The sequence below is a fragment of the Diceros bicornis genome, chromosome 24, assembly GCF_020826845.1.
Source record: "Diceros bicornis minor isolate mBicDic1 chromosome 24, mDicBic1.mat.cur, whole genome shotgun sequence".
In the NCBI taxonomy this organism is placed as follows: Eukaryota; Metazoa; Chordata; class Mammalia; order Perissodactyla; family Rhinocerotidae; genus Diceros; species Diceros bicornis.
In genome coordinates, this window is record NC_080763.1 from 5,243,824 (window position 1) to 5,259,887 (window position 16,064).

Sequence of the window (16,064 nt, forward strand, 5' to 3'; positions counted from 1 at the left end):
CCTGCCCATTTTTTAATCAGGTTGTTTGTTTCTCATTGTTGAGTTTTAAGAGTTCTTGGTATATTTTAGAGAACAGTCCTTTATCAGATGTCTTTTGCACAGTTTTCTCCCAGTCTGTAGCTTGCCTTCCCTTTCTCTTGATACCATCTCATTTTATTTTTATTTATTTATTTTTTTTGGTGAGGAAGAGTGGCCCTGAGCTAACATCTGTGCCAATCTTCCTGTATTTTGTATGTGGGATGCCACCACAGCATGGCTTGACAAGTGGTGTAGGTCCACACCCAGGATCCAAACGTGAGAACCCTGGGCTGCTGAAGCAGAGTGCGCCAAACTTAACCACTACACCACCAGGTCGACCCAGACACAATCTCATTTTAAAGGATTCAGAGTATACTTACTAGCAGGAATCGTACATTGCCATCCTTATGGTATCTCCAGTCTCCTCCAAAGTGGTAACCACTGTCAACAGTTTGGCAAATATGTTTTGAGTCCCCTTGCTATGCATTTATACAAATAGGTACTCTCAATCTCTCCCTCTCAAAAAAAATTTAAATGTCAAAAAGACTCAGGATTACACTTATGACCAACTGATTTTCAACAAAAGCACCAACGCAATTAAATGAGGAAAGGATAGTTTTTTCAACAAACAGTACTGGGAAAATCGGATATCTGCAAGAAAAAAGATGAATTTAGACTCTTACCTACACAACACACAAAAAGAACTCCAGCACCAGCCCTGATGGCTAGAGGTTAAAGTTCGGCGTGCTCTGCTTCAGCGGCCCAGGTCCGGTTCCTGAGCGCAGAACCACACCACTTGTCTGTCAGTAGCCATGCTGTGGCGGTGGCTCACATAAAAGAACTAGAAGGACTTACAACTAGAATATACAACTCTGTACTGGGGCTTTGGGGAGGAAAAAAACAGAAGATTGGAAATAGATCTTAGCTCAGGGCGAATCTTTCCCAGCAGAAAAAAAAAAAAACATTAATCACAACTTAATTTAAACAAAAAAAGAACTCCCAATGGATCACAGACCTAACTGTTAAGAGCTAAAACTATCACACTTTTAGAAGAAAACATAAAAGAAAATCTTTGTGACCTGTGGTTAGGCAAAAAGAGTTCTTAGAAATGATGCTAAAATCACAACCTTAAAAAAAAATTGATATACACTAACAAGGAAGCAGCAGAAAGAGAAATTAAGAATACAATCCCAGGGGCCGGCCCCGGGGCTTAGTGTTTAAGTGCACGTGCTCCGCTACCGGCGGCCCAGGTTTGGATCCCGGGCGCACACAGACACACCACACTTCTCCGGCCATGCTGAGGCCACGTCCCACATACAGCAACTAGAAGGATGTGCAACTATGACATACAACTATCTACTGGGGCTTTGGGGAAAAAAAGGAGGAGGATTGGCAATAGATGTTAGCTCAGAGCCGGTCTCCCTCACAAAAAAAAAAAAAAAAAAAAAAAAAAGAATACAATCCCATTTACAACTGCAACAAAAAGAATAAAATACCTAGGAATAAACTTAACCAAAGACGTGAAAGATCTGTACACTGAAAACTATAAAACATTGCTGAAAGAAATTGAAGATGACACAAAGAAATGGAGAGATATTCCGTGCTCTTGGATTGGCATAATTAACATAGTTAAGATGTCCATGCTTCCTAAAGCAATCTATAGATTCAATGCAATCCCTATCAAAGTTCCAACAACACTTTTCTCAGAAATAGAACAAAGAACCCTAAAATTTATATGGAACGACAAAAGACACCGAACAGCCAAAGGAATCCTGAGAAAAAAGAACAAAGCTGGAAGTTATCACACTCCCTGATTTCAAAATATACTACAAAGCTAAAGTCATCAAAACAGCACAGTACTGCCACAAAAACAGACACACAGATCAATGGAACAGAATTGAGAGCCTAGAAATGAACCCACACATCTATGGACAGCTAATTTTCGACAAAGGAGCCAAGACGTACAATGGAGAAAGGAAAGTGACCTCAACAAACGGCGTTGGGAAAACTGGACAGCCACATGAAAAAAAATGAAAGTAGACCATTATCTTACACCATATAGAAAAATTAACTCAAAATGGATTAAAGACTTGAATGTAAGACCTGAAACAGTGAAACTTTTAGAAGAAAACATAGGAAGTATGCTCTTCGACATCGGTCTTAGCAACATATTTTCAAGCACCATGTCTCACCAGGCAAGAGAAACAATAGAAAAAACAAACAAATGGGACTACATCAAGCTAAAAATCTTCTGCACAGCAAAGGAAACCGTCAACAGAACAAAAAGACAACCTAACAACTGGCAGAAGATATTTGCAAACCATATATCTGATAAGGGGTTAATCTCCAAAATATATAAGGAACTCACAGCTCAACAACGAAAAAACTAACAGCCCAATTAAAAAATGGGCAAAACACCTAAACAGACATTTCTCCAAAGAAGATATACAGGTGGCCAACAGACACATGAAAAGATGTTCAAAATCATTAACTATCAGGGAAATGCAAATCAAAACTACAATGAGATATCACCTCACGCCCGTCAGAATGGCTATAATTAACAAGACAGGAAACAACAAGTGTTGGAGAGGATGTGGAGAGAAGGGAACTCTCATACACTGCTGGTGGGAGTGCAAACTGCTGCAGCCACTATGGAAAACAGTACGGAGATTCCTCAAAAAATTAAAGATAGAACTCCCATATGATCCAGCTATTCCACTGCTGGGTATTTATCCAAAGAACATGAAAACACCAATGTGTAAAGATATATGCACCCATGTGTTCACAATAGCCAAGACTTGGAAGCAACCTAAGTGAATGGACCAATGGATGAAAAAGAAGTGGTATATATACACAATGGAATACTACTCAGCCATAAGAAATGATGAAATCCAGCCATTTGTGACAACATGGACGGACATTGAGGGTATTATGCTAAGTGAAATAAGTCAGAGGGAGAAGGTCAAATATTGTATGATCTCACTCATAAGTAGAAGATAAAAACAACAATAAACACACAGAGACAGAGATTGGATTGGTGGTCACCAGAGGGAAAGGGGGGAGGGAGGGGTGCAAAAAGGATGATTAGGCATATGTGTGTGGTGATGGATTGTAATTAGTCTTTGGGTGGTGAACATGATGTAATCCATGCAGAAATAGAAGTATAATGATATACACCTGAAATTTATACAATGTTATAAACCAATGTTACCACAATAAAAATAAATAATAAAATTGATAAATTGAACTTCATCAAAATTAAAAATGTTTGCATTTCAAAAAATACCATTAAGAAAATTAAAAACAAGCCACAAACTGGGAGAAAATATTTGCAAATATTTCTGATAAAGGACTTGTATCTAGAATATACAAAGAACACTTACAACTCAATAATAAAAAGACAAACCCAATTAAAAATGGGCAAAAGATTTGAATAGACATTTCACCAAAGAAGACACTTGAACGGCTAATAAGCACAAGATAAGATGCTGATCATTACTCACTACGGAAAAACCCAAATCAAAACCACAATAAGACACTTCACACCCAGTAGGATGGCTACACTAGAAAAGACAGTAACAAGCGCTCGTGATGATGTGGAGCAACAGGAACTCTCACACATGCTAGTGGGACTGTAAAATGGTGTCATCACTTTGGAAAACAGGGGGGCAGTTGCTCAAAAAGTTAAACATAAATTTACCATATGACCCAGCAATACCTACCCAAGAGAAACGAAAACATGTCCACGAGAAGATTTAAGTGAGTATTCATAGATTATTCATAATCATCAAATAGTGGAAACAATCTATATGTCCATCAACTGGTGAACAAAGAGTGATATATCCATACAATGAAACACTACTCAGTCATGAAAAGGAGCAAAATACAGATACACGCTACAACACGGAGGAACTGCAAAAACATCACGCTAAGTGAAAGAAGCCAGATACAAAAGGCCAGATATTATATGATTCTGTTTAGTATGAAATGTCCAGAAAAGGAAAATCTACAGAGATAGTAAGTAGATTAGTGGTTGCTTGGGGCTGGGAGTGGGAATGGGAATTGACCGAAAACGGGTAAGAAGGTTCTTTTTGTGGTGATAAAAATTTTCTAAATTTGGATTGTGGTGATGGTGGCACAACTCTGTAAATTTACTAAAAGTCATTGAATTTTACACTTAGAACAGGCAAATTGTATAATCTGTAGATGATACCTCAATATAGCTCTTTAAAATAAATAAATAAAGGCCCCAGGAACCAACTTGAAGAGGCTCCCACTGGCCAAAGCTGGGAAACGAGCATCAATAAAGATAATAACTGTAAACAATGCAAATACAAATATCTTTAAATCCATGAATTAATAATGATACTAAAAAAACACAAAATAGGGCTAGCCCCGTGGCTTATCAGTTAAGTGCGCGTGCTCCCCTGCTGGTGGCCTGGGTTTGGATCCCGGGCGCGCACCGACACACCGCTTCTCCAGCCATGCTGAGGCCGCGTCCCACATACAACAACTAGAAGGATGTGCAACTATGACATACAACTATCTACTGGGGCTTTGGGGGGGAAAAAAATTAAAAAAACATAAAATTAATTGGTCACCATTGAAGGATGCTAGTGAACCAACTCATTACTATGACAACTGGTCATAAAGTAATGCTTATATTAAGACTACATAAACACTATTCACATCTGGGCCATATAATTTCTGAGAAATTGTGTTTCTTCACTTTTCTCTCTGGACTTAATAATTGTTTTGCTTTTTGTTTGCTCAGTTTCTTCATGTGTCTATCATCAAGTCACCTCTAAACTCTGCATAGTAAGTGTAAATCTCCTCTTAATACAAATAGAAAAACAGACCAATCAGGTCTTCTATTCAGCTCAGCCTCCCAGAGACAGGCTCTTGCAGCGCCCCTTCCCCGGCTCGTGTCTGAACCACCACTTCCTGCTCTTGCTGCCCACCTTCTTCACGCACCTCGGCCGCAATTCCCTTAGACGCTTTCTGGGGATCAGCCCCAACCCCTCCCCCTTTCTTGGCTTACTCCCTCATGTCTGTGAGGTCCATCCTCAGTTTCCTGAGACAGGGTGCATGGGAGGTAACCTTTGAGACTGTGTGTGTCTGAAAAACGCCTTTCCATCCTCACACTTGATTGGTTGGTCTAGAACGCCAGGCTGAGAGTGATTTTCCCTGAGAAGTTGGAGGGCACTGTTCTCCCAGCTTTCGATGTTGCTCTTGCGAAACCCAGGGCTATTCTGATTCTTGACCCTTTGTATGAAACTTGTTTTTGCTCTCTGGAAGTTTCTAGATTTTTATCTTCATCCCAAGAGTTGCACAATCATATTTAATTGTGCATTGGTGTGCGTCTTCTCTGATTCACAGTGTTAGGCACTTCAATCTGGAATTCAGGTTCCCCAGTTCTGGGAAAAAATTTTAAACTATTTCATTGATCATTTCCTCTCCACTATGTTTTCTGTTCTCTTTTTCCGGAATTCCTATTATTAGGATATTATACTTCCTAGACTGTCCACTTAATTTTCTTATCTAGTCTCTCCTATTTTATCTCTCTCTTTTTGCTCTATTTTATGGGAGATCTCAACTTCACATTACATCTTTCTATTCAATCTTACATTTCTGCTCTCATAGTTTTTAACTTCAAAGAGCTATTTTTGCTATTCTCTGAATGTTTGTTTTAATAGCTGTTCTTATTTGGCAGAAAAAATGTCTGGTTTCTTTGAGAATATTAATACTTGCTTATACTTGCTTTTTTTTGTGTGAGGAAGATCAGCCCTGTGCTAACATCTGCCAGTCCTCCTCTTTTTTTGCTGAGGAAGACTGGCCCTGGGCTAACCTCCATGCCCATCTTCCTCCACTTTATATGGGATGCGGCCACAGCATGGCTGCGGGTGCACGCCCGGGATCCGAACCGGCAGACCCCCCTAGCCACCGCAGTGGAGCACGGGCACTTAACTGCTTGCGCCACCGGGCCGGCCCCTAACACTTGCTTTTAAAGTTCTTTTCTTCGTGTATTAGCCCCATTTCCTCCACCCAAATGGCTTTCTTCCTGTTTGCTTTGGCCTCTTCCTTTCAAGTTTCAGGCTTTCCTCAAATGTCTAATGATTATTAGTTACTGGTTCTTGAAATAGTATTTCCCCCCCCCAAAGCCCCAGTAGATAGTTGTATGTCACAGCTGCACATCCCTCTAGCTGCTGCATGCGGGACGTGGCCTCAGCATGGCCGGTGAAGCCGTGCATCGGTGCGCGCCCAGGATCTGAACCCAGGCCACCAGCAGCGGAGCGCACGCACTTAACCACTAAGCCACGGGGCCGGCCCTTGAAATAGTATTTTATATGCTTATTTCTAAAATTTGCTCAAAAAGCTAGAAAGTGTCATCTCCTCCCACACCTTTACTGACCTTCCTAGTAATTCCATCTATCACAGCAGTTTCTACACTAGATTGGAATTACGTGTTATGTCTGACTAATAAAACCAGAAACTCCTCTGGGGTAGAGAGTGTGCCTTATCTATCAGCTCCTCATACAATGCCTGGCACTCGGTAAGAACAGTAACTGCTGGATGGACCCAACTGCTGAAGACTCAGTGTAGTCATTTTCTCACACGTGGAATCACTGCAGACCAGCCAACAGTTGAACAGAATCTCAATTTCCAACCCATATAGAAATTACCCAGACAATATGAGGGAGGAGGGGACATCAGTCACAAAATGTAGACAGTGCTTTATAGTTTATAAAGGGGCTAATATCTCCTTTAATATCACAGGTGCCTAAGCAGCTACTGTTACCTCCGTTTTACTACCATTACTTCATTTTCAAAAACATGAGACTCAAAAGTTAATCCATTCCAAACACTTGACCACATACCTGAAAGCGAACCATATCCCAAAAGCCATCTAGATCGGCGCAGGTGGTATCCTTTTCACTTCGTTTATATTCACAATCGTCCACCAGTCCTTCAAACTGTTTGAACCTTTCTTTCATAAGGAGTCTTGTTTGACCAACAGCGATGCGAATAAGACCTTTGGCTAAAGGAAATATGAGATTTTTAAAAGTTAAAGAACCAAACAGGACCTTGGTTGCAAGCCAAGCAGTGATAAAACGACCTCACCCCAAATATCCTAGGGCTTACAGAATCAAACGCTTACCTTAAAGCACAACAAAAAACATCTACTGCAAAACTATGTCATACAAATATTGAGCACTATCTCCTTCTATTCCCAGTAAAAATTAGCAATATTCATTCTCATACATGGTGCTACATAGTAAACAGCATTCTACTCTCCTTGTATTTTATAAGAATTCAACCTCAAATAACTCACTGTACATCAGTATCTAAGGACTTCACACAGCACACAAATGATTTTTTCTAAACAGCTTCCCAAATAAGATTAAAGAACTTTTCAGAAAATCTATTCCATATTTATTTAGGTAATTTTCATTCAGAAAATATTTTTGTATAATTAAACAATACTAGATATAGATGTCATTCAAAAAGCCATAAAAAAATCTAATAATAAAATAGGCAAATGTCTAACTTTCAGGAATGACAGCTAATAATCTAATTACTTCTTTTAAGTCATGTACCACTTTAGCAGAGATATTAGCGAGCATATGTTGAGATATGAAAAAGTCTTGCTATTTTGAATAAAGAAACTATAAAGTTGGACAACGCTAGATTTTTGTGTTTCAGATAAATGTAACCATATTAAAATAAACAAAGCTAAGACAAAAAAATATAAATGTTCCCTCACCTTCATCTGGAATGTCCAATTCAAGCTTCCTTTCCCACTCAAGGCAGTGAGAGGTTAATTCTTCGGTTTCTGACCGAAGAATATTTCTAAAATTATGACACACATTTCAGTTTTACAAATGTTTCTCATACTAATATATAAGTATTAGCAATATGACACTTATACAATAGTAATTTTCCAGAGTTGATGCTTAATTATTCTATGAACTGTGATATATTATAATCCATAAACACAAGTTGATACCCTACACATGTCCGTCCCTCTGCACCTAAAACTAACGTGGAGGGTTAATGCCAAGAGCCACTTTTCAAGCTAATATTTCTCGTTCTTTCTGTTCTTATTTTTCAGAGGCTGAACAGAAAGAACCAGACATGCCTGAGTCCTGTTATTAGTTCTCTGTTATTGTCCATGGAACTAAGACAACCCAACTGCCAAGAGTCAGTTGAAGCTAAAACCTGTGAGTCTGGAATTACTGTGTTAGGGCCTCCCAGATTCTAGTTACCAGGCTTTGCTTGTCCAAAGGCAGTGGTTCTCCGCACGGGTCAATTTTGCCCCCAGGGGACATCTGGCAATGTCGAGAGCATTTGTGATTGTCACGAACTAGAGGAGTGCTACTGGCCTGGGATGCCACAAAACATCCTACACTGCAGAGGACGGCCCCACTGCCAGAATTATCCAATCTAAAATGTCAGAAGTGCCGGTTGAGAAACCCCGGCCTAAGGGAAATTTAACCTGTTTCTTTATAAAAAGCACCCCAGCAGGAGAAACAGGATAGTTTTTGCTTCCTAGAAGAAAAATTTAGCTGTTTAAATCTAATGGCATAAGAGAGAACAACTTAATTATGAGAAATGAGACCCAGCTTAGACCTGACGTTATTTAGTTGGGTAAATTGCTCATTATCTTAATATCTCAAACAACACAATGGACTATATTTCTCATCTATTTGATTGGCAAAGCTCAAAAAAATTGTTAATACTGCATTGGAAAAGGAATGAGAATTTCCTTGCTACATTCACCCAAGAATAATAGTATGTAATCATTTCCTGTGTGACGTGGAGTGTTGGGGCCTTTCTCCAAATGCAGTCCTCTGATCTGTGTCCAAGGCATTTAGGTGACACGGCTGAGGTTCCCCAAACAGGATGTTAATTTTCAGTCTTCATAGTTGGAGAAACATAATCCTATCTCAGGATTTAGTGGGCGAAGGAGCCTCCCACCATCTCCCTCTAACCTTCCTTTATAAAATTAACATTAACTTAGTTTCTTTGTGGGGGAAAAAAGGTATGAGAAAATAGGAACTCCCATACTTTGCTGGAGGGAATGTAAATTGAGGTCTTTATATATTTGCACAGGAGAGAATTGAAAAGCATACAAGGTTGTTCTTTGCAGGCTTGACTGTAATAGTAATAGACTGAACCCAATGTAAATAACCAGCAACAGGGATCTATTAAGTAAACTGTGGTCTAGCCACATAATTGGATACAATGTGGCCATTGAAAAACACACACACACAAAACAACATGAGCAAGTTCTTTAAAGTACTACAATGGAATATCTCCTGCATTTACTATTAGAAGAAAACAGGTTAGTATGCTATTGTTTACATAAAAAAAGAAAAATATGTTTATCTATCTCTGGAAGTATTCACAAGAAATGAACAACACTTGCCTCTGTGGAAGGTTCGAACTAGGGGGTTGGGAGCAGAGTTGGGAAAAAGACTTCTCACTTGTACCTTTTTCTACCTTTTAAATTAGGAACCACATGAATGTACTATAGCTATTGAAAAAAAACCCAAAATTTAAAAGGTAAATAAAAATCACCTAAAGTCAGTTTCCTCCTAATTCATCTACATATTATATTAAGGCTAAAAATAGTTTGATTTTGGTTTTAAATATATAGACATTAATACAAAATTCTTACGCTAGGAACAAATGCACGAACCTGAAATACAGCACGTTATGTTGTGACTGGGATTTCTGATCTTCATTTACTTCAAGTGATGGGACTTCTTTTATTGGAAGGCCATCTACATTTTTAGTAGTAGTTTCATTTCTATTTAAGATATACTCTATAGATTAAAGAAAACATTACATATAAATTTCAAAGCAGCAACTCCTAAAAATGACATCCCCCACAAGACAAATTTGTTAAATCCTTCAATTTTTTCAATGTTGAATTTAAAAATTTTATTTCTGCCTCAATGATTTCATTCATCAGATGTCCTCCAAAGTGTCTCTCAATATTCTTCACCTCTTCAAATTTACATTTACGTTCCCCCTTCTCAGTCTGTCTTCCTCATTCCAGCTCTGTCTCCAGATATCCCCTCCCCATGCGTTTCCATCTCTTCTGACCCTGAGGTCAAATCCCTGAACTATATGGTGGGCTATATGGCAAAAAGGGCTCTAAACAATCTCTGATAAATCACAATCCAGAAAAGTAAAAATTTCGTTGAAATACCACACCTGTATCCCCAGCTGTTAGAGAACCCAAAGGACACTGTAATTTACTTGAATCTTGATGTACTGTCCGGGCAGAGGAAGTTTCACATTTCCGTGCCAAAACTTCTTTTGTTGCTTCTTGAGTCTTATCACTAAAAACAATACCAAAAATATACTTCATGAAACATGAACCCCACTTATCTAATTGAAGGATTTCAAAATTATGGTGCTTTTTACAAATCTGGGATAAAATAGAAATGTGTTTCTATTTTTTTTAATGTGTCTATTCTGGAGGGGAAAAAATGTAAACACCTACAGTGGGAATGTCCACCTTTACTAATTGTGATGAGATCCACAGATCTGTAGATCTCTTACTGGATGTGAACACTGAGGAGTCTCAGATGCTGCTGAGCAGTTTCTAGTAAATATGCCACCAGCCAGACTTTGCAAAAACGACCTTGCCATTTCTTTCAAAGATTCAAACTGATTTTTTTCTCCCCACTTTACAAGTTAATCATTTTGTCTTTAGAGGTAGTTTTTCTAAAGTAATACTCAGTAAAAAAACACAAACAAAAAAATCCAAACCAGGTCTGAGCTACAGTATAGCAATTTCTCCTTTCTAAAAATTTATTTCTAAAAATGTGTTATAATAAAGTCACTTATTAAAAGCAAAAAAACACAAGTTGAATCATGAAAATAATAACAATGCACAGAAAATATCAAACCTTTCAAATACATTATTGTAGGCTTCTGAAGAATTTTTTTGAAAGATCATATTTTCATGATTTATAATGAACATAGTTTACTAACTAAATAACTTAAAAAGCAAATCTAAGAAAGGCATTTGTTATCCATCTTAGCAAGGAATTCTTAATCGACATTACATTCTTACATTTCTGTTTTTAAAGGACTCCAGGTGTATCTGGGTGTCAAAGAATTCGTACTTCTGGGAGTCACAGGCGTTAATCGATAGGTCTTCAGACCATCTGGTGGGTGAAACACAAAATCTTCAGGGGCGAACGACTGCCTTCCTTTCATTTTTGCAGTATTTGTCTTGGGTAACTTTTCCTTTTTCGATAAGACTCCATTTTTATCCATTCCACTTGTCTCACTGGTTTGTGACTCCAAAGTATTTTCTTCACTATCAGCTTTAAAAGAAACGACCTAGATGTGAATAAACAGAGCAGAGTGAGAACCTCTCTTCTGGGGATATATTCGACCAATGTTTTAGGCCTGAAAATGTGAAAGTTAAGAGGTATGTCCCATGTACACAATTTAAAGACAAAAACAAATAGAATTAAATGTATACATGGAATCATAACACCAGCGACATAAACCATCGCTATGGTCCAGAGAGAGCGAGAACCAGTGCTTATTACAAAAACCAAATAATAGGTTTTAGGTATTACAACAAGTTAAAATATATGAAAACTATGGAAAAATTTACTCACCTAACAAATACATATCTTTTTACTTAAATTATGTTGATAATTACAATGGTTTGAGAATTAGAAATCCAATGTTTATTGGATGACTAGTATTGTCAAGGACCAAATCCTTTTTTTTAAATAACCTTGGATTATTGTAAAGAACTTTATCATATGAGCAAAAATAGTTTTTCATGTGTGAGGAAGATTAGCCCTGAGCTAACATCTGTTGCCAATCCTCCTCTTTCTGCTGAGGAATATTGGCCCTGAGCTGAAATCTGCGCCTATCTTCCTGCATTTTATGTGGGATGCCTGCCACAGCATGGCTTGATAAGTGGTGTGTTGGTCCGCACCCGGGATCCGAACCTGTGAACCCTGGGCCACGGAAGCGGAGCTCAAAAACTTAACCACTACGCCACTGGGCCAGCCTTAGAGCAAAAATATTTTCCAATGTGACACAGTGAGATTAACCATGTAAAATGTGAAGCATATATTCTTTTTCAAGTCAATTTGTTACTTGTATTTTTTTATTGCAATATAATTGGCATATAACATTACATTAGTTTCAGGTATACAACATAATGATTCAATATTTGTACGTTGCGAAATGTTCACCACAGTAAGTCTAGTTAACATCCATCACCACACACAGTCACAAATTTTTTTTCTTGGGATGAGAACTTTTGTGACCTACTCTCTTAGCAACTTCCAAATACACAACACAATATTGTTAACTGTAGTCACTATGCAGTACATTACATCCCCAGGACTGACTTATTTTATAACTGCAAGTTTGTACCTTTTCACCACCTTCGCCCATTTAACCCACTCATTTAAACACAATTTTTAGAGGTTTCTATGTTTCTGATTTTTAATGAGATATGAATTGAAAGCAGAGTATTTCTACCTGGACAAGAGTTTAAGAGTAACCCTGTCCCTCAGGCCCATGTGGCAGGAAAAGTAGAAACTAGTTATAATCCTTAAAGAGAAAACCAACCGCAAGGGAGGAGCTACAAGGTCTAGCTGCTTGTCTGTCGAAGATTCACCCTGTACTGCCTTCCTTGGAGGATCTATGTCTGATTTTTAGTAACAATCTAGCCAGGTTTCTTACACTTTGGCATAACTTTTTTTTTTAAGGCTAAGGAATTGTGGCATGGATTATAAATCAAGAGATTGGGTCCTCAAAATTGTGGCTCTTCTTTGAAGACTCTACCAGGCACTATGCTAGATGCTATCAGAAACATTATGTTATTTAATTCTTAAAACTACTCTATGTAGGTACAATATGTTACAGGTGGGAAAACAAACTCATAACTTGCCCAAGATTATATACTAATCAGAAGCGAGACAATATGCAAACTGAGGCCTAACTGAATCCAAAGTCAATGTATTTCACCCTGCTCCACACTATCTCTTCGCTAATTCTCATCTGAAGGCTTCCATCAGCTGTGTTTTTATTTCTCTCTCTTCTGTTAGCCAAATTACACTTTCTCTACTTATAAACCTCTGGGGACAAGACACCTGAAAAAACAATAACAGGAAATCCTCTTGATGCCTCTTTATGGTTCAAGAGGTTTTCACACACATGTAGGTCAACCTCTTGAAGCAGTTCTGTGTGTTTAATTTCAGCTTCATGAAAGTAGCAATGAGATTTTCAAAGTATCTAGAAATAAATAGATGATTATACTCTACCTTTCCAGGTTTTTTTTCTATCTTTTTGGCAGGTCTTCCTTGATTTGCTGCCTTTCTTTCTGTCCCGCTATCTAAAATAAAAATGAAATAGATCCATTTTGACTAAATAGAAAATTCTGCATTAAAAGTACTAGGTAATTTGGGAAAGGAAAAAAGGCAAGAATAGGAATGTATGTCTCAAAGGATTTTATGATTAAAAGTCAGTTTTAAATAGGATAAAAACAGATGAACTTTCCTGCCAAGTACAGGCCACCTGTTTTCAAAACAAAAGGTATTTTACCTTTTATCTCTGAACAGTAAATGCATATTTTTTTTATAGAAAACTAGGTAAAGAAAAGCTCAGAAACAACAATCCAAAAAAATCACCCAAGATGATATTATTCAGAAACCATCACTGTTGACACTTTAGGGTGTTTTCCCAGTTTTTTCCTCTGTTCACATATTCACATACATATTTTAGAATTGTGATCATACTGTTCAGAATTTGACCTGTTTTCTTTGCCCACTTAATATATTCTGAACCATGTCATGAACTGTTCTTTCACAACGTTATTCTTAAATGGTTACATCGTATTCCACCAAATGGACTGACTGTAACTTATTGGGGCCGTTAATTTTCACTTCGAAGCACCGCTCACACCAACTCAGATGCTTCACCGTTTGAGCGCCCTCAGTGTGCCAACTGGATGGCGGGGCACAGAACCTGTCTTCAGGAAGTGGACTCTCCCGTTCCCTCCTCTCCTACTCCAAGAACACACGATGATTTTAACAACCGAGCACAGGACACCCGAGGGCCCCCAACATTCTGCGTCCGCCACCGATCAAGAGCCGGTCTCACCGCGCGTGGCTGCCGCCGCGGCGCCGGCGCAGGAGGGCGAGGCTGCTCCGGGGCGCTTTGCCGCTGCGGTCGTTGACCTCGTCACTCGCGCGGACGCGGGCGCTGCGGCCTGCCCGGCTGCGGGGACAAGCAAATTAGATGCTTTTTGTAATTACTAAGTTGTTGTTGTGGCAGCATCAGAACTTAGCATACTGGCTAATATTCCTACCTTTTCTCTCACCGTCCACTTTCTTTTCGGAAGTTTGTCTTTGCCCAGATTGGGCTGCTCGAACATCACTCCCATGACCAACCTATTTAAAAGATTAGGTGCTATGTGATTTCATTGCATAATGAATCAAACGACCACACTTTTAATCTGTAAATTGACCCCTCATCTGAAATCTGGCTATTGTAAATGATCCAGCAAAAAATCCACCACTGCAAATAAAATGAGATGAAGAAAAAAGTTTTCCATTATATAAATTTCCTTGCAAGCTTTTTTAGAATCCTAGAATTTGGAAAATGCTAATGGCCTGAGCTATTAAAAATAGCAGACTATAATCTGAGAGTCCTTAAACATACCAGCGTGTTTCACTTCAAGACTTTTGAATTTTGTGTAGAACACTCTTCTCCTGGATAGAAAACTCTTCCCATAGTTCACTCTCCCACTTCCTTGAAGACTTCCTTCAAAATGCCACCATCTCAGCGCGGCCCCATCAGAAGCCCACCCTGCACCGACTTCCATTCTCCCCATCTCCCTTCTCTTGGTTTTTACCTCCTCCATAATAATTATGACCATCAGCATACCATATATTTGTCTTTTTTTATTGCTTATCTCACATGTAAGCTCCAGGAAAACAAGGAATTTTGTTTTATTCACTACTATATCCTAGAGCCTAGAGGAACATGGTAGTGACTCAAAATTTATCGAATACATGCAACGTAGCTTTCTCACCTGGTAAAGAGGCATACTATTCCCCTCCTTGCCCACTTCACTTTATTTTAGTAAGCCTCCTAAAAAGTTTATCCATAATGGTGTTCTGAAGACCCATAAGTTTATCACCCCACCCTATGTGCTTTATATCCCTATCAGCATTTTATAGTGACATGGAGGCACAAAAGAAGCCCAGTAAACAAACAAAGAGTGTGACACACAGAGTTGGTATAGGTGTCATAAGGGATGTTTGGGCAATGAATATTTTGAGTGAGTGTTTCCTTAGCACCTAGCCAAAACTGCTCTGTTACCATAAAAATAACGGGGATTTTGGTACTATTAACTCTAGTAAAATAATCACTATGCTTGAAGCTGATATTAGATTTAAAATGAATTTGCTTACTCTGAGAAAAAAAGTACAATTTGTCATTGTAGTAACAATTATGACCAACTGTAACTACACCCTAGTCAGCTCCATCTGGTCTTTGGCCTCTGACTTTGTCATCCATGCAAGATGGAGCAGCCATCAAGATCAAGTTATAGAAAAGGAAGATAAGATCAAGTTTGAAGAAAAATGAACTGGCAAAATTTACTTTCATGTCTCATCATGAAATAAAGTTTCCATTTTAAAGGTAAATTTGGGGCTGGCCTGGTGGCACAAGCAGTTAAGTGCACGAGTTCTGCTGCGGCGGCCCGGGGTTCGCCGGTTCGGATCCCGGGCGTGCACGGACGCACCACTTGGCAAGCCATGCTGTGTCGGCGTCTCATATAAAGTGGAGGAAGATGGGCATGGATGTTAGCCCAGGGCCAGTCTTCCTCAGCAAAAAGAGGAGGATTGGCAGATGTTAGCTCAGGGCTGATCTTCCTCACAAAAAAACAAAAACGAAAAAACAAACAAACAAAAAAATAAAGTTAAATTTTACCCTTAATCATTTAACCCTCAATCATTTATGGCAAAAAGAATACTTGCTAACTT

General features: G+C 38.7%; 1 protein-coding gene across 5 annotated transcripts in view; it reads right to left on the reverse strand.

Moving 5' to 3' along the window:
- Positions 1 to 16,064, reverse strand: part of DLGAP5 (DLG associated protein 5) — a 34,667-nt gene that overhangs the window by 8,162 nt on the left and 10,441 nt on the right. For all 5 annotated transcript variants that reach the window (XR_009223680.1, XR_009223679.1, XM_058566970.1 and 2 more), the window contains exons 4-11: positions 14,384 to 14,465; positions 14,176 to 14,292; positions 13,338 to 13,408; positions 11,111 to 11,382; positions 10,243 to 10,370; positions 9,722 to 9,848; positions 7,784 to 7,869; positions 6,897 to 7,057 (exon numbers count right to left, since the gene is read on the reverse strand). Coding sequence is in view for 3 of the 5 variants with exons in the window: in XM_058566970.1 (XP_058422953.1) it covers positions 6,897 to 7,057; positions 7,784 to 7,869; positions 9,722 to 9,848; positions 10,243 to 10,370; positions 11,111 to 11,382; positions 13,338 to 13,408; positions 14,176 to 14,292; positions 14,384 to 14,465 (1,044 nt within the window). In the remaining 2 variants the exon portion in view is untranslated. The remainder of the gene's footprint in view (positions 1 to 6,896; positions 7,058 to 7,783; positions 7,870 to 9,721; positions 9,849 to 10,242; positions 10,371 to 11,110; positions 11,383 to 13,337; positions 13,409 to 14,175; positions 14,293 to 14,383; positions 14,466 to 16,064) is intronic.